Source organism: Nymphaea colorata, chromosome 4 (assembly GCF_008831285.2).
Source record: "Nymphaea colorata isolate Beijing-Zhang1983 chromosome 4, ASM883128v2, whole genome shotgun sequence".
NCBI lineage: Eukaryota > Viridiplantae > Streptophyta > Magnoliopsida > Nymphaeales > Nymphaeaceae > Nymphaea > Nymphaea colorata.
This window is the reverse complement of record NC_045141.1, coordinates 26,736,432-26,758,522: the sequence shown is the minus strand read 5'-3', so window position 1 is coordinate 26,758,522 and position 22,091 is coordinate 26,736,432. Positions and strand designations below refer to the sequence as shown.

The window sequence follows — 22,091 nt, the reverse complement described above, 5'->3', positions numbered from 1 at the left end:
AGAATGAAAATTCTAATTCCATTTCCAAATGAAATTTTGACTCTGGAATCAATCAAATTTCCAGACCAATAAAACGCCCCCTCAGTTTATACATTCCCTCAAATCCAGCATAGTTCGATCCAGATCATGTATTAGTCTTTCAGCCACATTCAACTGCAACAATTAGTTGCATCAGTTCAAGTTTGGACCCAATGGTAGTATATTGGATTTTGGATTCACTCATTTCAAAATCTGATGGAGTCGGGTCCATCTATGTCCCTGCCAAGACCCCAATTTCATTCATCTATCTCAACGTTTCTAGTATGGGAGTTGTGTCTATCTACAGAAATATTATTTCAGGAGAACGGTCGGCAAACGTGGAGCTGCATGCGTTCAGATTCAGACATACACTACGAACATGTAATATTATTTCAGGAGAACGGTCGGCAAACGTGGAGCTGCATGCGTTCAGATTCAGACATACACTACGAACATGTAGGTGAAACATCGCAACCCGTCGGTGAAGGTTTTATCGATGTTTCTTTCATCAGGTGAAAATAGTGTCGGTAAAAATCATCACCGACACAAGGCGTAGCGTATCGGTTAGGGTTCCAAGACCAACGGGTACGGCATGTAGGCAGGCAAACACTGAGTATTATCGACGTCCATGCACATCACATCGGTAACTGTTTGTTTTTCTCAAGATCTCAACAAACGTCGTTAAAACTTTATGATCGTTTTGCTTTAAGTACTAAACAATAGTTCAAAAAAATTTACTATCCCGAATTCAGCGTTGTACTACACTAACATGGAAGTGAATTGCACAACTATCAGCCGTTCTCGTCACACCGATACTGTACACACTCGTTTTTTCGACGCAACGTAGAATCTGTGGCATATTCTCCATCTAACAAATAAAAGGTTTCAAAATTTTAACAGAGCTGAAATTTAATTTCTCAAATTTTGTATACAGGTTAAACTAAATTTTTAAAATTCACCTGTAAAAAAATTATTTTTCAAAAATTTGAATGGGTCATGGCCCCTGCTGCCTCTCAGCCGCTTACTATTTCCGGGTTCCATACGTTTTGAAATTGTACTGGGAATTCTTTCAATTGCAAGCAACATTAAATGACAATAAATAAGCAAGACCAGACAATAAGTCTCTTTTTTTTTTTGGTTGGTTTCTTCGTTTTTTAAAAAGACTGCACATTGTTTGGTTTGAAGACTCACCATACAGAAGAATAATAATCATCCAGAGTGCAATTAGAAGGTGCCTCGCCAACTTTGGTTACCCTTATAATTAATTAATTAAGTAGTTACGAAAGGATGGACCGTGATTTTCCGTAACTTCACCCTTGGTTCTATAGGCAATTAATTGACAGTCATTTATACCTTTCCAAGATCTTACCTGCCTCTTCTTCCTACTGACACTGAAACTAATCGAAAGACATAAAATTGCCGTAGCAATAATAAAGTAGTCAATGACACCATGGGTGAAGACATATGCATGATTATGTGATACGGCTGAGTTCTGATTTTTCATAGATTCACCATTTGTTATTCCCATAGGAAACTTTGTTTACTTGGTCCCATATGGTATGGCCATTTCCGCATTTTATTTCTGTTTACTTGCTAGGATGGAATAGTTCCTATCGTTACCAACAACATATAAATCACGATCCAGATATAAATATGACAAGATTACGCTCTCCAACTCAATATATAAGAGGATGCAATTTCATATGTTCCGTAAAAGCTGCCTGCCTTATTATACCTATGTTTTTATGCAACCGTCTGCAATAGCTCTGCCTTGCTACATACGCACACTGGAAGTAAATTTTCATTTTTAACAAAAACATACACTAATACTAATGTAACGTGTTCATAATTGCTTCCAGTCTAGCATCATGAAAGAAGTTAATATTGAAACGGGACACATTTTTTAGGACGACTCTGGTTCAAATTCACAAAAATAAGGCTTGTGAAGCATGTGCTTGCACATGCTGTATAGATCTGATTGTTGTTCATTGGCAATTCGAAAGAAATATTACGAAAAAAAAAAAAAGAACTTGCATATAATATTTTTGTTCATTTTAGAATCTAAGCAATTTGTGGCTGCTGCATGGAGCATTTGTGGGCAGGCCATTTATTACAACCGACAAGAGGGAATTGAATATTTTGAGACCTACAATCCAACTATCAAACCCACCACCACTCTGTCAGAAATTATGTATAGTTATGTATCAAGGATGGGAGATTTGTCAGTTGGATTTGAATAATCCTTTTTTTCCATGGTCAAGATGAGTCAACTGCAAGAAGGCTGCCTAACCGATTAGCGGCCTTCCAGTTTATTTTTTTAAACTATCTGACTTCAAAGGTAAAGTTGGAAACCATCCGTTTACATTATTAAATTTGCCAGCAAGAACATATCCACCAGTCAAATGGATGGAGTTCCTGACTTCCAGTTTTTTTTTTTTTTCCTTTTAAACTATCTGACTTCAAAAGTATGCTTGGAAGACATCCATTTGCATGATTAATTGTGCCAGCAAAGAACATATCCACCAGCCAAACGGATGGAGTTCCTGCATTCCCGGCAACATATTTTCGTTTAATATATGAGAAAAGGTGAAAGGTGAGAAGTTGAGATTAAATGAGAAAAGTTAACCTTATTAATTATGTTCTTACTGAGTTGTGATTAGTTAACTGATGATTTTATAAAATGATTGTTTAACTGAATAAGAAAAAAACAGTCAAATTCGACAATTTTCATTTAGCCTGCTTTTTTCTTCATGTGATTGATCAAGTTGCTAAATGTAAAAGTTGAGCAATCAACTGTTATTAGCTTATTAGTTAGGCGGTACTATTGTAATTTTTTTTAGTGAACAAACATGATTATGTTGCATTTATTTATTCCTTCGGAAGCTAAATGTGCTTTGTTTGTAGAACATTTTTAGTTCATCACAACAGCCCACGGAAATTGACAAAACAATGGGCGAAATGATAAAGAGTTTTAAGAGGTACAACGTACCCCATCGTTAACCATTTACACAAGCTAAATGACGATCAAAGCTGAAGGATTTGGGAGAGGGAGGCGATGAGTTGGATAAAGTATAAATCTACAGTGTTCATTATGTCCTTATAAGAACTTTAATGTTTGATTCATTACTTGACACGGAACGGAACATGGCCATTTCCATTTCCATTTGAACATGGGCTTTACAAGTAAACGTCACATTCAACCAGATTCAATCCGGATTTTGTATCAAACTTGAAGCCAATTCCAATTGTATAGATTACATACAAAAGCTATACATTTAGTTAGATCAGATTTAATCCAGATCGGAACCAAAGACGGCTTATTAGATCAGAATTCACTCCAAAATGCATAATGCATATTTTCATTGTAATTATGACCCAAAAGATCGGCTTGGATGGAACGTCATACTAAAACCCAACCCCTTGAATTGGCACCCCTGCTTTGTGTTGTAAAATGAAAGAAAAGAATAATAAAGGAAAAGACAAGAATTAACGTGCTTCAGTCCTTAGGACCTACATCCTCCATGAAATTCAGCACAGCAGCTGCTTTCCTTCTTTTCTCTAATTCTCATTTGTTCAGGCATACAATGTGATGTACAATGAATTAGGAGATGTCATATGCGAATTTACAACAGCGGGCCTGGTAGCAAATAGCAGCAAAGAGATGAGGTTAAACACGCAGGAGAATGAGGTTCCATGGGAGCAGAGCTGGAACTGTAGGAAGAGTTGCCCTCTTTTGATTCGTGTTGGATCTGCTTTGCTCCACACGGCGTAATGACTTCTTTTAATTCAGTCACTACGTCACTCATATTTGTCCTGTCTTTGCCTCTAAAGGCGTTTGGTCTTACCTGTATGTATAAACAGATGCATGCCGACTAATCAATCCAATGGTTGTTCATAGACTTATGGATCAGTTCTGAAGGGACTAGTACTATAACAATGCGCTACCTTGAACCAGATAGAGATGATTCTCCGGGGAATGTTGTGTCCAAAAAAGAGCAGCAGATTGTAATTAAAACGAGAAAGCGTGGAAAACCTAACAAAAACATTACACAAAAAGAAAGAGAAAAGAGAGCAGAAGAAAGAAGAAAACATTCTTAAATATGCTACATGTAGAAATAACAAGCAATGCGTACAAGAAACTCTGAACCTAAGAGCCATTCTATCATTCATGAACACACTAAATAGCAAAAAGCAACTGATGAATAAGTAGAAAAGACAAAAAAACATACAAGGGATTCAGGCTAAGACAATATTCTTCTTTTTCTCATAAAATCAATGGGGCGACAAATGGACCTAATTTTTAAAGATCGTTTGAAAAAGGAAAATATTCTCGATATTTTCTCTTGTGAAATCTCATAGCAGACCGTGTTCCGCAGAATTGAATAGTATATTATGATCTTTTGTCATCCAAGTCAACAATTAACATGATTCTACTGTTTCTTTCCTTAACTAATAATGAAGTATCTAGATACAGCAGAGCACTTCCATAAGCCAAATGCTCAAACATTTCATATTGCAGAAAATATCGTACATACGTATCATGTAACCGGACCTATAGAGCCTTCCACCATTCTAGTGCAAATAGATGATATTGCAATGCAGATAAAATATTGTTCTCGGTTGCAATCATACCCATCCAGCAATATTTGGTTACAGCAACTAAATGTATTATAACCAAATAAAATAATGTATTATGGTGCTTTGTTAAAGTCGTATCCCGTCGGCATTCATCGGTAACCAGTACTTTTCCAGGAGCACAACTCCGAAACTGTATACATCATTTTTCTCATTTAGCCAGCAAGTTGTGGAATGTCTGCGGCCATCGAAAATTTGAGTGGCAGATGAAAGACATTAATCAGGCATTGCTTTATGATAATCAACTGAGACAACCTAAGACACTCTTCTCCCACCATAAGGCTAAATAAAACAAGGGAATGTATGCTACATGTGGCCTAGTCTTATGGATGACACGGTCAATAACTCAGTTTTGTGAAAACCTGGTTCTTCATTCTGAAGGCTTTGAAAACCCAATTTATATTTTTGGGTAACACACCCAAAACACAGTAATTTTGTGAATTTTATTCACTTTTGAAAACCACGTTGACGCTCACTCAAACACTCCAAAACCAATCCTGTTTTGAAAGCAAACCAGGTGCTTCTTCCAAAACAGCGCTCTGGAGTATCATCAAAATGCCTCCTAAACTTATCGGAAGTTGCAAAATGACCTCCTTAAATGTTCATTCATTCAACATGCAGGACCATGCATTTGGATCAAAAATAAGAGAAAATTACAAAAAGGCACTAAATTTTTAGGCAAATGACAAGTTATTGTTTTAACTTTTAAATGTTAACAAATAGGTGCTGAAATTTCGAGAGAAATGTAAAATGTTTCAAGAACTACCTCTATATGGAAAAAGTAGCGGAGCAACAATTTACAGAATTATCCCTTTTGATCGAAATTAAATCTTCTTTTGTTGTTTTATTTTCAGTTGGAAATCTTGATAACGGATAACCCGCTCCGCTCAACTCTGGCTTGCGCAAGAATTCGTATCTAATGGCATAAGCCCAAGGCGTCAGCCCTCGGTCGTTCAAGAAAGCATTAAATGGTCGTTTTTTATATTTATTTGGATAAGCCTCTTAAGAGGCCACTCCTTTCACGCATCGGGTGTCCACTGCACCTAAGGCCAGCACTTCTACCTCCGGATATTAAACAACGATAACCACAGCTGGGTACCTGGTTTTATTATCAAACAGGAGACGCCAGCAGGCCCAGCACTTCCTCCTTCCGATATCGAACATGGAAATTGAAAACCACGGACAGGTACGTGGTTTGATTGCCAAAACAGGATTCTGGAATGCTGTTTTGGTCCTCAAAACAGGTCGGCGGTGTCATCCAAACGCCAGCGGCCCGGTGAAAAATGATGACGGTGCAGGCGGACTCCTGAAGACAGTGTGACGTTTGACTTATATTTGTTCCCTTTCCTGGCGAGCATAAATAATGGGTGCAACTGTGGTAGGCACAATTTTCTTAGGGCTCCCATTAGATCCGAAGTGTAGATTTAAATTGGACCTGCTACGGTTTGGCAGAAGTGATTCCCGAATGCTGTTGGAAATTACAGTTGATAGAATAGACACATCCTGAAATCAAAATCCAACGTGTAACAACTCACAGCGATATGGAAGACGGTTGGCAAAAAGAATCACGCATTGTGCCTGATTTAAGAGAAAATCGTTAGAAAACGTCTCGACCAAGATCCACATACACCTGTAGCATAGCCATTTTCTAAAGGAACTATCAAGAACGTAACTCGGCCACATTTCCATCCCAAGGTATTTACATGCCTGCTAACCCGATGCCCGTGCCGCCTCGTATTGCGCCAGAACGGCATTCCCTCCTCATCTTTGCCGGCTTAACTATACTCCACGGTTGCTATTTGGCTGCTTCCTCAAGAATCGCTATGGAAGACCAGCAGATACAATCAAACTGGAAAACCACAAGCACAGAATCAACAAATGATTCTTATCGTGATTTCCCTCTCCTTTAGTTGCTGTAATCGTCAATCAGGTGCTCAGAATCTTCATCAATCGCATGCCTCCTATGCTTCCGCTTGCTTGATTTTCTGAGGAGCTGCTCATTTCTTACAGCATCTGGGTTTTCCTGACCACATGCAGTTTTATCACGTCGAGAAGACCTCTTCTCTCGTTTGAGATCATCCAAGTCTTCAATATCATCATTTCTTTTCTTCCGGCTTGCCTCTGCTCTCTTGCGCTTTCTTTCCCCTGAACTTGAAAAGTGCTTCTGGTAATGCCGCTCATGATGAGTATCATCTGGACTCCCCGTATCATCTCTGGATTGCTTCCTTTCACTGGAAACTATCCTGTCATGAATCGAGTCTGGATGAGCGTAATCCTTGCTGATATACACATTTTTATGGTGGCCGACATTGGAGGTAACATTGTTAGCATGCGGACTGCCGCAACGAGTAGCATCACTGGAAGATTTGTTGCAGCTCCATCTTTCACTATGCTCCTCAGTATCACATGTCTCGTTCCTTCGTGAAGAACCATGGCTGCGATGATGTTCTTTCCTGCTCCAATGGTCGTCAATATGACTAGAATGACCATCTTCCTCGGGATATCCCCTGATTTTATCACGGTTTTTACAACTGAAACCTTTTTTCGGTGAATGATCAAAATAATCAGACTTTAAAGACTCTTCCCTCTGAGTAGAACCATTTCGTCTATGGTGGCGATACACAGCCCTCCTAGAATGTCTACTGTATTTATCAGAATAATCGTTTTCAGTGTCACTATCCAAATACCCTAAATCACACGTATGTTCACAATCAGTATGATAAGCCTCAATTCCTCGGGAAGAATGTTGACCATGTCCACTATATGCTTCCCTTTTTGAATCTTTGTAATCAGAAAAGCTATCACTGCTGTCGGAGTGTTCGCTGTCGGAAGAGCCACTCCATTCAGGAAATCTATGAAATCGCTCATGATCGTCCATATGTTTGTCATCATATGTTTTGTCATACCTACTTCGGCTGTGACGGTAGTCTGTCCTCCTTGAGCATTCAAGGTGATGGAACCTACCACTTTCACACCAGTCCTGCGTACTGGAATCACCATTCACGTTATGCCTATCACGTGATTTAAACCTTGATAGGTGATGCCTGTGATTGTTGGCCAACAACAAGAGACCAAAAACAAAAACCATATATATCACCTTTCAGACAACTAAACCAAATAAAGGACAATAGCAAAACATCTTTGACGGCTGTAACAAATGAATAAATTTAAAATTTTCTCAGAGAAGAGACCAGCTTTTTGGACAACGCACCTGGAATCTCGTGGAATCTTCTTTGGGGTTTCCAGCTCCTCACATTTTTCCTTCTCTTCATCTTCATCTCTGGCTGAAGGTCCAAACAAAGCCACCATCTTTTCCACCCAGTATTTAGGTGGAAGTTTGTCCCAGTCCGCCCATTCATAGTCTCCACCTGGATTACGGAAGCAGTGGATGAAGTTACAAGTGCTACCCCTCGAGCATGTCTGGAAACAAAAGCCCAACATCAATCACAGTGATAGATAGCCCAATAATTGCTCAACTTAGGTTTGCCAATGCGGACAATTCATAAGAGTGGGACTGGGGACAACCTGCAGGACAAATCTGACCGGTGCCCCAGTAGACATGCTGGTTGCGGCATCACAAAGGAAGAGATTCCCAATATAGAGATGGAATCGATATTACCACGATGTATCTCAAATAACTTCTTTAAGCAAATCGACTAAGCAAAATTGAAAAAAAAAACCATCTTTTTCAATCCATCAGTGGATGAAAATGTGAAACTTTAATTTTCAAAAGAGGCTCCTGGTGAACCAAAAAAAAAAGATGTTTTTCAACCAAGAAAAGAAAGCAAAAAAACTCTAGCTGATTTTAGAAGCTATAAAGTTTCACGATTCAATTTCTGCATCAATGTTCCTTGAGATGAATTTTCAGGTCAAGAAGAAAGCATGAACAAATTGAAAAGAAAACACAAATGATAAAGCAGTAAATCTTCCCAACAGAGTCAAAATTCAACATCAAATAAGAAACCAAGTAGTTGAGTTTTTGACTTCCATGCATTTACTTGACCATATTTTCTTCTCACCAGAGGAGGGGAAAAAGAAACATATTATCACAAAATATGGCTATTACAATAACAATGCCCCGAGACCAAGCAGAAATGAAGCTACTGGTGCAGTCTACGTTAGTAAAAGCATTATATGAGCAGCACCCACGTGCAGCTAGGCTGGGTACTCAAGCGGTACAGAAATGTAGAAACAATAAAACGAAACACTGGATGTTATTATATATACTTACGCGTACAAACACACACACAGAGTTGCATACAGTTGCATAAAGCTTGTTAAAATAATACAGAATGATTGAAAATACATGCATACATACATACAATATGTACATATACACTACATTGTAAAAAGCTGTAGGCACAGTTAAAGTCATTGAACCTAGAGTCTAGGTGGGACTAGGCACGTAAGCAGGTCACCTCCATAAAGGGAAACGACTTCTTAATTATTAAAAGTTAAAACTAATATAATAACGAAACTACGATTTCTCAGTGGAAAACCTATATTATCAACTTATATTATAACACAAAAGTCAGAACACATTAAACAATTTATAACATGATAATAACCACAATCAAAAGTTTCAAAGATCAGACTTAATGAAGTTGAACAACCAAACTTAATGCTAACTGTTAAATCTCTACTTCTAATTTATAAAACTAAAATCTAAAACAAAAACTAAAATTACTAATCTAACTAAAAAAAGAAAAAACATAAATCTTCAACATAATTATAATCCACATTTGCATTGCTTGCTGCAAAATTTTCGAGTAAGCAAGAAAAATACTAAGAAGATAATACATATGTATGTGAGAAACAAAAAATTCTCTCAAATTATAGTTTATGAACTGTAAACTCAACAGTGCACATGCGCACACGCATATACTTTTGATGAAAAATATCACAAATAACAGCATAAAGGTGAAAATTTTGCACAAGAACAAAAGACAAAAATTGTCCGAAAAGATTAAAAAAAATAAAAAAGCACAAGAAAAGAACAAAAACTTAGGTTGCCAAAGAAAATGTCCATGACATGGAGCACCCAGGTAGGTTAATCATCCTAGGCAACATTCTAGGTGTTTTTAAATGGCAAGTCATCTAAGACCAGCTAGCCTAGGCGGTCAGCCAAGCTGAGAGCCTAGGCGAGCCTTTGACGACATATGTTGCAGTTCACAGAAACAAGTAGCATAGTGGATGCAAGAGAAGTAGATACTTGATCCATTTTGTAAAGCGCCTAATTGACATATTAGTAATTCTCTTTTTGTTTGCCATGGCTAATTTCTGAAAGAAAGTCTTTGAAAGCAATCATAGTTCTATAAATACTAAATTACAACATCGACAGCAAAAGTAGGAAGTTGGAACTTTAAAAAGTGATTTCACCTTATGCCTAGACTTCATGTATTCTCCGCATATAGCAACTCTCCAGCGAGTCACTCCTACAAATTCACATGTAATCTGCCACATAAAAAAGAGGATAAAGGTCAAAACAACATTTTAAGTGATGATTTATCAGGCAATAGAACTGCAGCATCCACTTTTACATGGTTTTAATAACTTTTAGACAAAGGACATGTTATCATTGATAATGCCTATAACACCAATTCAAAAAACTGAAAAGAAACAAAAAATCTGTATAAGTTGAAAAAGATATGAATACAACTTCATCAGTAATCCATGATTGGTCATATCTAAATTAATTCAGACTGCATTTCCTCCAATACACCCTAAGACTACACTCACAGAAGGCAGAAACTTTGGAACTTGTCAAGACTCTTCAAGCCAGAATATGGTTCGGTCAAGACCATGTGCACCCTCTTGGTAAAAGGACAAAAAGCCGTTCCATTTCCCATTTAGCACAGACCAGTATACAAGGGTTATTCACCTGGAACCCTGATCATTTCCCAAATACCTATGGATCAATTTTAGCTAAACAAATGCTAAAGGTTTACAGATCAGAGAAAGCAAACTTATTACTTTATATCCCAGCCACGTTTTCCTATTTTGACTGAGACCTTCAATTCCCTAAATAGCCATTCAACACCTTAAAATAAACAGGATTATATCACAGTGCTCAAAACAATGTGAAAAAGCTCACAACCAGACCTTGAGTCTTGTAAAAACATCAAACCTTCAACGTACAACAAGAATAACCCATATGTATAGCCACCAATCATTTCAAAATTTTTGGAATACGCATGTAACATCCCAAAAATTTAGTCTCGTATTGAAGATTGTAAGAGATCTTCAAGGGCTTATAAAGGGGGTTATTTAAATAGATGGTTGTCCTGATTCATAGCCTTTTTAGGATTGGAGTCAAAACTGCTAAGGGGCGGGTTGTGATCCACCAAACCAAGGGCCCGAACCTAAAAGTGGGTCGGATTGTTACAGTGGTATCAGAGCCGGTTCAACACTCAGACCTAGGATCCCACACGCAGGGACGCGTGTGCCTTAAAAGGGATGCACTGTAACACCCCATAAATTTAGTCTTGTATTGAAAATTGTGATGGATCTTTAAGGGCTTATAAAAGGGGTTATTGAATAGATGGTTATCCTGATTCCTAGCCTTTTTAGGATTGAAGCCGAAACTGTTAGGGGGCAGGTTGGAATCTGCCAAACCAAGGGACCGAACCTAGAAGTCGGTCAAGTTGTTACAACGCAACCTCTCAATATTTCAAAAATTTCAAAAAAATATAAAATATCATGACATCACTGAAAATGACAGCTTTTTCGACTTTTATCAAAAGAATTCCAAATTATATATCCTAGCATATGTTTTCAGCTTGTGTTGATTTTTTTTATATTTCAGATTTTGTTATTAACTGCATTTTTACAAGACAACAGATAGAATATAAAATAAATGCTATTCCACAGCTATTTCTTATTTTTGTGTCTTTTCAATTTTGAAAGCCTCTGAGATTTACCCAAGGACAATCCATGAATGGAAGACATGAAATTTGGAGGATCATCATTTCAACTAGTTGCCATGTTCCCACCGGCCCTTCTCCTTATTTTAATCTTAGATCAGACTTCTGGTCAGAGTAAAATAGGCATCTCGCATGTGGTCTTGACAAAAAATTCTTAGTTTGATGTACCATAGATTTTGGCGATAACCTTTTGCCACATCAGGAAACGCACCCCATGTCAGACTCATGAATCTAAGAATAGAGGTAATCAATGCCCCTAAAGGTAACTGGCTTAGGTGAGATGTCTTCAACTTACAATAAGGGGGCAGAGCCAGAAATGGCCAAACAATATTTTTCACAAGTTATACAGTGGGTAAATTAAAATTTTCAAAACTTTTCTTTCCCAAAAGTGAGGGGGGCCATGGCCTCTGCCGGCACCCGTTTACCTCCAACCCTACTTACAATTACAGACCATCTAGCATTTCTGGTCATAGCCATGACACCGTGATTGCAACAGATGTTTGAACTTAAAAGCAATTTTACATATGTATTCCTGAAATGGACTGAAACATTCATTGATACTGAAGAAAAGAATGTTCACCAGTCTAACACATAATCAAACAGGAGAAAGTGTTATCTGGCTAAATCAAGTATTACACAAGTTTTCTCATATATATTTGCTTATGCCTCAAGTTTTAAATGTGGGGCTCTTTAAACTGATCCATAAGCACCTTTCACAACCCTGATTCCTATTTTGCCTTCAGCAGTACATTGTGTTACATACTTTATGGTTTAATTATCAGAACTAAATTTAAATGACACCATTTTGTGAAGTGTTTCAAATTACAAAAAGTACACATGCACCACGAATCATGTTTTTAAACATGAAGCAGGAGAGAGATGAATCTTTCCTTGAATATATTGCAACATGCTCCTAGGAGAAATAAAAAAAATTGGACAATCTTGAGAACCCATTTCGGTGCCCGTGAACAATTAAAGCTTGACTACCTCAGGATGTAGTATTGCAATTGTGGCCTATATCTAACAAGTGTCAAATACAGGAAGCAATCCCAGGCCAGTTATGTTGTCTTGCTATACTACAATGGATTCATAACAAATCAAAAATATTTAAATTGCACAAATCAGATTGCAGTGAACAAATTAGAGTTAGGCTTTATTAACATAATATAAACTAAATTGGAAAAGAAAAAATGTCAGTAAAATGAAAGAAATAACCTGTTTCCCAGCAAAAAAACGACCATTGAGGGAGTTATAAGCAAGAACAGCAGATTCCAAATGTTTATAATGCACATAGACATTGCCACGCAAATGAGATGATCCATTTCTACAAACCTGTAAGCAGAAGCTCATATTAAGCTTTCCACCAAGATAGATCAAAATCATGCTGTGATTGATATTCAAACAGCTTACATACTATATCATGTATTCATGCTACTGACAATCTTGACTTCATGAATTTCCTAGTTCTTGTGGACTTATGCAGCCAAATTTTGATGATGATGATCTCAACCTATGTGGAACGTTATCAATATTTGAAGAAGAACGAGCTTAGAAGTTAGAAGCCATTCAAGAAATACATATCTATGTATTTTCTCAACGACAGAAAAAAAACATCAGAATGACTGGGAGTAAGAACAATAGTAATAGGTGTAACCATTGTTGGTTATTTAACCTACAATAAGTTGAACACCTTTCCTCACAACTTGAAAATCATATAAAGATAAAGATAATGATTATTTTTCTTACAAGAAAGTATATATTTTACCTGATTGATGGGTAAAAACAGTACCAGAGAATGTTGGCAAATTTTTTGAAAAAAATAATGCCTTTCCTGAATGATGTGGATGAATATCAAGATGATAACCACAAACAACAGTCTTCGCCTTCAGGAAGAGTATTTGGCTTCTTATAGTCACTCCTAAATCTCTGACATATCTAGCTCATTGTTCAGAACTAAAACATGCATGTGATGCACAAAAATGAAAAGAGGTGGAAAAAGGCAACCCACCAATATAAAGTGAACAAAGGGGTCAATGGAGAAAAGGGATAAAAACATCAATGAGCTGAAACAGAACATAGCAGCCATATTGACATATCATACAAGGGCTGAACAAAATGAATAAGCGATTGGGGAAGAAAATTGCAGTTTGGCACCATCATGAAAATGTTCTAATTGATCATTGTACCATGCATCAACAAATTGTAAAGTTGTCATTCAGCTACCTTGAAATTAACAATCTGACCATACTTCAAGAACTCTGTGTGTACATCCTCATAGAACTCTTCAAAACATCGTTCCACCTCTTCCTCAGTATACTGGAACATGAACCATAGACAAGGTAATTAAACTAATGACACATGCTGCTTTACCAAAATTGCAGCATAATGATACACAACACACCTGTTCTCCAAGGAATAAAGCTATAAAATTGCCTGAATTGTGAGACAAAAGAAAAGCACTGATCTTGAAACAACTAGAGAAAGAACTCGAGACAAACACCAATTTTCTGAAGAATTGCTTGGAGTGTAAGACAAAAGAAAAGAAGTGTGTCCTAAAACAACTAGAAAATGGATTTTGATTGATTGTGTAGACAAGGAAGAAAATCCAGAAGCCTCATAAACAGTACTAAAATCAAGCAAACTACCAGGCACAGCTAAAGAAAATAAGAAAAAAGAAAAAGGAAGTGGTAAAACAACATAAATGCAACAGCAGGCAAAACAGAAACCATAATGAAGCCCTTCATCTCTTTCAAGGATACCTTCGATGAAGGGCTTTCCTTCTTTTTCTTGCAAATTTTTTGACTTTAGGCATTATCTTTAATTTGTTCCCTTAAGCACCCGAACTTAGAAGCGATTGTTTCCCGCCTCCCAACTGGAATACTTGGAAACAGCCACAGTAATATGATTGATGAAAACATCAAGCCTAGTAAAGGAAAGCACAGCGTATTTGCCATGTTACAGACTATAACATCAAGGATTGCCATGCAACTCCGGCGCCAGATTAACAGGGCTAGAAACTTCTCAACAGCAAATAACATTGCAAGCACCTCACATTGACACTCGAGACTTGAACGTTAAGGTGTGTTAGGTGCTAGAAGCCGCTTTACAAGTAAAAAACGAAAAGGAGAACCATGAATTTGAATGGACAGACAAGTGGAAATTTCCTCGTACCATGGGCGAGGAATATCGGTGTGGGTGCCGCATTTTTAAAAATTTTGAGGCAAGAGCTGCAAAGGCGCTTGTGACTTGTGTGCGTGTCACTTGTGTGTGTGTGTGGGTGTCTGTGTGTGGGTGTGTGGGTGTCTTAGAGATTTCTTGATAAGGTTTGTCGCAGAAGTTTTTTCCTAAATGTAATTTGCACAGGAAAACGTCAAGAAAATATCTGAAGCTTCAAAATTTGAAAATTATAAAGAACAAAAACACAAAAACAGCTTATAAGATAATAGATTGTCTACTATTTTCCCGGAAACATATAAAGAAACAAGCAGAAAAACTTTATGAAAACGTAAAAGAAACAAAAAATAAAAGAATTGTGTGCTTAAAAATATCAAAATAAGAATTTCTTTAAGATCTCAGGAAAATGTAGAAAATATCTCAGCATAACGTTGTGATAATGTTTTAAAAAAAAAAATTTACAACATTTTTCAGAACACTGAGGAATTTTACCAATACTATCAGCTGCTATCAAAATAGAGATAATATTGGGATATCTTCAGAACGACAGAGATACATGTGACTATTATACATACATGTGTACATGTGCATGTGTACTTGAGCATGTGTATGTGTGCATATATACCTAAATTGTGCCCTTGTAAGCTCCAAGTAGAAAGATACAATTTGACCTGACCGAATGGTATTTGTAGATTTGGCTTGTTTTTATGTTACAAATCACACATTGAAAATGCTTTTTAGAAATGAAATCATAACTCTTTGACCATCAACTTTTGGTGCATTTTGAGCATCATACACTTTCAAAAAATATGTTTCTAAGGTTCTTGTTTGTTTTAATTTGAACCTTCAAACTATTTTTGGCAGTTGATCGCTTAATGGGACAGTTTAAGGGTAGGGAATGCAAAAAACACAGGGACACCTCTCAATCACTATAAAATAATAGAATAAATAGAAATATATATATATATATATATATAATATGAGTTGCTAATTGTAAAATAAAAACACTGTAAATTGCAATAGAAATTCTTATAAATGGTAAAAGAAGGTTTTATTTGTAAATTATGTCAAAAGGAAAGGTTTAAAATAAATATAAAAATTAAAAAAAAAATTAATGCCGTAATGGGGATATCTCTCTCTCGCACATGTGCACGCATTTCCATGGCTGTCCACACCTGCCTGCTGCCTTCCCTTTTCGAAGTTCTCCGTTTTCCTGTTCTTCTATTTCTTCTTCCCCTTCTTCTTCTTCTTCTTCTTCTTCCTCCTCATCCTCACTCTTGCCACACCCAAGGAGCACCAGTATCCCCATCACAACAACGCTGTTGCAGTAGGCTAAATGGTGCACCATGTGACATACAACCAGTTTCTATAGACACACACAAATTAGCATCTCGATCAAGGATAAGAAGCAAGACATGATACTCAGTCAAAGCACACAATCTCTCAAACTAGTAAATCCATCAACTAATAAGAAGTCCTCAAACTGTGAAGCACTGGAAGTTGGAGAGTTTCTGTTGTTTTCTCTGTAGAGAGCAGCAAGAGGCTTTTCAACACCCTAGCATAGTATAAACACTTTTGCCTCTAGTAAGATATTTCCAAGATGGAGAACAATAAAAGAAGATGATTCAAAAGCAAAACATTAAATAAATTACTTTCTGGAACAAGCGATATAGCTCAGTTACAGAAACCTCTTTTTCTAGAATTCATTAGCTCATGCCTGATCCAAAATTTTACTTAATAATAACTAAACTAAGTAGATAGATATGATAAGACAGTAGGAGTTCATTAATTCATACCATAAGAGAATGATGAAGGGAGTAGACCTATCAAAGTAACAGTAGGACCAGCTGGACACCTCCAAATGGCAAAGTACTAGTGAAACAGTCCAAAGGACCTACTAGTGGTTAAGGAGATGAAAGCCATGAAAAAGAACAGCATCAACATAGGGATTCCAGCAAATAATAAGGGAGAAAAAGAGAGATGCATGAATGGAAGTCCATATGATATCACCAAAAAAGATAAAGATAAAAAAACCGAGGAATAAGAAAATATATAAACCAATGTCAAGATGTTTGCAACAAATGGTTGGCACTTGACAGTTACATGCATTACAAAGAATCGGGAAGATTCTGAATCAGGATACAGATGTAGCAAGTGCTTTTGATCTTCAGCCTCAACCAAGGCACAATACCTTGGGTTCCCATTGCCTGGGTTTCGGGAAGAACTTCTGGTGCAAATCAAGCCAAAGAACAAGAATAGAAAAGGGATACACAAATGAAAACAATAAATTAAGAAAAGATCCCGTACACAAAATTTGGAGACAATAATCACAAAGTATAAACTAGCATGTGCTAAAGTGCAGCATTTACTTGATTCAACATTCACAAGATGGTCAACTATGCGACATTATCAGGATACAACATCAGGCAGACAGAAGTATGACTGCAACAGACCTCGAGTCCCTCATCTTGCTCCCAAGCCAAGCCTGGACCATTGTACATATTCTTAATCAACAAGGTGCAAGATTTATCCGGATAAAAGTGAACTCTGCTGCAACGGGAACCAAAGCGGCAAGCCCCAGTTTTGAAGTGGAACGGGCAATGAGCTTTATCCTTCAAAAGGGAACAATAGTAGGAGTAACATAAGGCTTCAAAGATGCTAACAAAATGTCAAAGACAGGTAAATTAGCATACCAAGGACAGGTAAATGCAAATATCCCGCTGTAGAGAACATTCGTCATATGTGATAAGCTGAATACAAGCAAAAAACATAGAAATGCATACGAGATAACAAAAAATAAAAATGGTGCAGAAGTGAAATATTGTCATAAATATTCGTTATCAGGAAAATACTGGTGAGGTCATTCTCAGGTATTTTTTGGCAAAGCTGTTTTTTACGAGAAAATTTTGGAAAAAACCTCTGCAAATTTTAAAAAATAAAAAATCCTAAAAAATAGAGAAAAACAAAATAAGTGAGAAATCAACAATCATAATAAAAAGCAAAAAAGCGCCAAAAAATAGTGAGATGTTCATTTTTGCCTAGATTTTCAAAATCCCGCTAGATATTCCCAATATTTTTGTTTTACTTATTTTTCACGTCAATATCACAAGATTTTTGAAAATCTCATGATATCTGTGACAGTTAAAATTGCACGAGAAAAAGCACAAATATTCTTCGCCAATTGAAAAAAATAACTACCAAACCCCCTGAAATTAATGCAGGAAAATGTTGAGGAACAACAGTTTTGGCCTTTTTGGACCAAATCATGTCAGGAGCAGGTAACCTTAAACTATGGAAATCAAGATTCTGGAGAAATTCTGAATTCAAATTGTGGATAAGAGTTAACTAACATTCAGTTCTTTTCTCACCAGAATCTCTTTTCAGATACTGCCACTCTTACTCATGGTGGATACGCAATAGTAGCTGGCTTATCATGTAAGACAAACATTAGATTTTGCATGTATGTGTGCTAGTACCAGAATCAAATAACACCATGAAGTTCCATTGCACAAGTTCTTCTTTCCAAAACACGGATAACAAGAAAATAACCCTGATTTGGAGGATATAGGTAACATGGAAAATGTATGATATTCCCAATGATTAAGATCTAATAGTTGACATCGTATCCATTCCATACATACTTGCAATATATGTTCTTCTGAAATAAGCAATTGACGGTACAGAAATATGGGGAAAATGTAGCAGAATAAGGTAAGAGAATCAGGGATTCTAAAAATACATACTTGTTCGGTACCAAAGTTTGGAGTTTGCTGAGCAACACTTTCAAATAAAGCTTGCATGCAGGTATCATTTGCTTTCCTATAATCATCAAAGGCAGCAGATTGTGGGGGAAGAGGATTTGAAGTTGGCCTGCTGGCAATCTGCAACTTACAAAATGTGGTTAACAACTACATCTTTGAAAAGCACGACAAAATGATATGCTGAAAAAATGTCGAAGGGTTCCAGAATCATAACAATAATAAAGCCCACCTCATCATCTGCTTGCTGATCTACGCTTCTCTTGGGGATCCTTACTTTCTTTTTCTTTACAATTATCTCATTTCCTTGCCAGATGATCTCTGCTGGCCCTTCCTCAATATATTCCCAAGAATCATCCTCATTCAACTCATTCTCACATTTCACCTGATCAAACTTTTTAAAAATCAGACGACCGACCAAAAAAACACTGAAATTTGTCAAAGATTTAAATGAAATATCAAATACTTTTTCAGAAGCATCATTCGAAACCATACTGAGTTGACTCAGCTGAACTGGACCAGATGAGTACTCTACCGGGTAAACGCAGTAGATGAACTCAGAACTGTCAAAGGCTCGGGAAGACTTGCTCAAAACTTGCTTCTTTCAGGCAAGTACAAGTCATCCAGTCATCCAAGATTAGTCACTAGTCAACCGAGACTGCTAGAGTCTTCATGGTATCTTTTCTTTCTTTGCTATAACTCAGCTGTGTCTTAGGCAACTCCTAGCACGTAATGAGCCAAAGAAAACTTGCAATGTATGCAGTGACAATTTTGTGATAACTTTTGTTTTTATTTTATTCAACGCAAGAACTTGGTAACTTTAAACATGAAAACTGAAAACCTAACATGTATGGCTTTTCTGTTTGTGTTTCTCTCTCTCTCTCCCTGCACTGTGCAATGGAAACCCACAGCAATCAACCCACCATCTTCCCGCACAACTCATACTTACACTGACCAATTTTCAGCGGCTGCACAGGCATGAAGAGTTGTTTGATTTGTTTCAACAAACACAGAACACATTATAGGTAATCTTTTACTGTTCTTTTAGTTTTCTATGTCAATTTTGCATTTTGCCAATTCTTTTGGTTTTCCCACAGCCACACCATATTATTAATCTCTCTCTCTCTCCCTATATTGTGTGTGTATATATATATATATATATATATATATATATATATATATATATATATATATATATATATATAATTATATATATATATATATATATATATATATATAATTATATATAATTATAATTATATATATATATATAATTTTATATATATGATTGATTATTTTGTAATTTTCATTTGTTTTCCAGGTTCCAACGCAAGCCTTGTTTTATTCATGTTTTAGGTTTAGAAAATATACATATCTTAAGCTTGTTAACCATTTCATAGTTGAAATTGTTGAATATGTTGAACTTCAACGTTCAATGCTTGTTTTTGTTGAATGATTGTTTTGTACTGATGCATTGTACTTGATATTCAACTGTGTTATAATATGCCCATATAAAGTAGCTTAATTATTTCTTATTATTAAATTGAGCAAATTTAATATAGCTATGGCTCTAAATTGATGTTATTTATCTTATTACTCAGGTAAACAAGCAATCAGGCTGTTTTCAGATCTTTTATGCTTAAATGACAAGTTATGCAATGTTCCCGTTTGAAAACTAATAATTAACAAAAACTACCTCAAGTTCCAAAGTTGTCTCGCCAAGAGACACTAGGAAGACAATGGAAGAGTCAAGTTCCAAGTGATTGGGTTTCAAGACATTGTCCAGAAATTACTGTATCCTGGCAAACCAACCAATCTTCATAGGTCCAGTCTCAGAATAACCATAAGTTTCTTTTACATATGTTCATAGTTGTATATGCGACAGAAAATAAGTGAAACTAGCTCAACCTTCACAAGTTGAGGTCAAAACAATGACAAAGTAAGCAAACCTGAGCATTTTCACTTTTATTTCCTTCTACTTGATTGCTGCGTTGTGCACGTCTAAAGAAGTAACACAGAAACCATATGTTTCTCTATGGCGTCAACAGCAAACATGGATATATATCATGGATGAACTTCACGAATTCTTACTGCACGTGATTTTGGCTTTCATTGTACGTTTTCTTCTCGTTAAATATGCATTCTGGGGCTACAGAAGCTAAGTGATCTGCTGATAGTTCTGCACTTTTAGCACCAAATCGGCATGTAAGCCTGAGTTAGCCATAAAAACCCGAAACTTCAAATATAGGCGAACCTACAGTAAATCATCGCATTTATCCCCATTCGGAAAGAGAACAATCATCCCTTACTTCTAAAGCCCCTTAACTACAAATGATTTAGACTTATGCACGCCGGAAAGTCAGCAAACAGAGACAAGTCGCGCACGAAATTTCAAGTAGTAAGAAAGCACGTTATATAGGAAGTATATTAGCGTCAGAGGTTATCGTCCAAAAGTTCCACAATAAATAATGGAAAAATAATAATATACTGACAGGCTCTCCCTGCGACTCTTCCAGGAGGTTCCTCTCTGCCTCCTCTTTGGCCTTCCTCGCGGCTTCCAGCCACGTCGCCTCTCTTTCATCGAAGAGTCTCTTCTCCTTCTCCGCTCTCTCAGCCTCTTCCTGCTCTTTCAGTCTCAGCCTCACCTGCTCTTCAGGATCGTTCAACCTCGCTTCCTCCTCCTCCCGCTCTTTCACCGCTAGGTCTTTCCGCAACTGCTTCCTCTTCAACTTCTTCGCCTCTTTCCTTTTTTCCTTCCGATTAGACGGACCGTGATTATTCGGAGATACTCCATTTTCCTGCACCGCTGCGGACGAATCTCCTTCCTTCTGGCTTCCAGCGATGATTTCAGCCATTCAGGAAGCCAAAACTCCAATATACAAAAACCTAGGGTTTCCTAACCTGCATCTTTGAAGGCGAAATGAGGCAGATGACTCGATTAGTTATGGGAAACAGCGGAAGAGGACGAACCCCGTTGGTTTGTGCCGATCAACAAAATTTACAACCAGAGAGACTATTCTAGATCACGGCATCAAAACCCTAAAAACTTATTCCGGACTGACAAAAATCCCGATGCGACCACGAAAGATGGCGCACACCTAACCGTAGAGGAACGTGTTCCCGCGCTCCCGGTACCCGCCAGAAATTTCGGGAAGCGGAAGGGCAACCAGGGGAAGAGAAATTGGCACCGTGTAAATAAATAACCATAATCGTCAATGTATCGGGCAAGTCGAGCACGAGCCTAACGAGCGAAGCAAGAAGCAACCCACTGTTGCGGGCGTATAAACCATTCAAGACGTTATCAACCCACTCTTCGAACGTCTCATCATTTCTTCCGTTTCGCGGGGTTGCGGCTAAGCTTGGGCACCGGGTTTGGATCGGTTTGGTAGATCTGATTAAGTTAGTTTCGATAGATAACTTATATATAATATTGTTTTATAATTTGTATATATAATTATATATATTTATTATAATTAATTATTTTTATATATTATTTTATATTAAAAATATTTTTTTTTAATGTTAATCAGGCTGCTGAAGCCCTTTAAAGCAGTAAAAAGAGAAAAAAAATGTGCGGAGCAAC

The 22,091-nt window shown here is 37.0% G+C and overlaps 1 protein-coding gene across 3 annotated transcripts; it reads right to left on the bottom strand.

The window, feature by feature from the left end:
• Nucleotides 1-6,122: 6,122 nt before the first annotated feature.
• On the bottom strand, nt 6,123-21,731 carry LOC116252453 (zinc finger CCCH domain-containing protein 5). 3 transcript variants are annotated; one of them, XM_031626722.2, is made up of 9 exons: nt 21,001-21,730; nt 18,741-18,902; nt 18,494-18,631; nt 17,204-17,362; nt 13,800-13,892; nt 12,792-12,908; nt 10,033-10,107; nt 7,865-8,073; nt 6,123-7,697 (listed from the first exon to the last, which is right to left on the bottom strand). In XM_031626722.2, exons 1-9 carry the CDS (start codon nt 21,361-21,363, stop codon nt 6,560-6,562), a joined length of 2,454 nt encoding a protein of 817 aa, XP_031482582.1. In that variant the 5' UTR covers nt 21,364-21,730; the 3' UTR covers nt 6,123-6,559. The 3 variants fall into 3 exon arrangements, with proteins under 3 accessions (XP_031482582.1, XP_031482583.1, XP_031482585.1); XM_031626723.2 differs by having other exon boundaries at nt 18,741-18,893; nt 21,001-21,728; XM_031626725.2 differs by lacking the exon at nt 12,792-12,908 and having other exon boundaries at nt 21,001-21,731.
• Nucleotides 21,732-22,091: the final 360 nt, after the last annotated feature.

Bases quoted from the DNA above. Each gene is read 5' to 3' on its own strand.
- LOC116252453 (XM_031626722.2), bottom strand. From the start codon at position 21,363: ATGGCTGAAATCATCGCTGGAAGCCAGAAGGAAGGAGATTCGTCCGCA. The intron at 17,363-18,493 runs GTATGTATTTTT...TCCCTTTTGAAG, and splicing joins CAAACTTTGGTACCGAACAA to GATAAAGCTCATTGCCCGTT. The intron at 12,909-13,799 runs GTAGCTGAATGA...TTCTGCTTACAG, and splicing joins GTCAGATTGTTAATTTCAAG to GTTTGTAGAAATGGATCATC.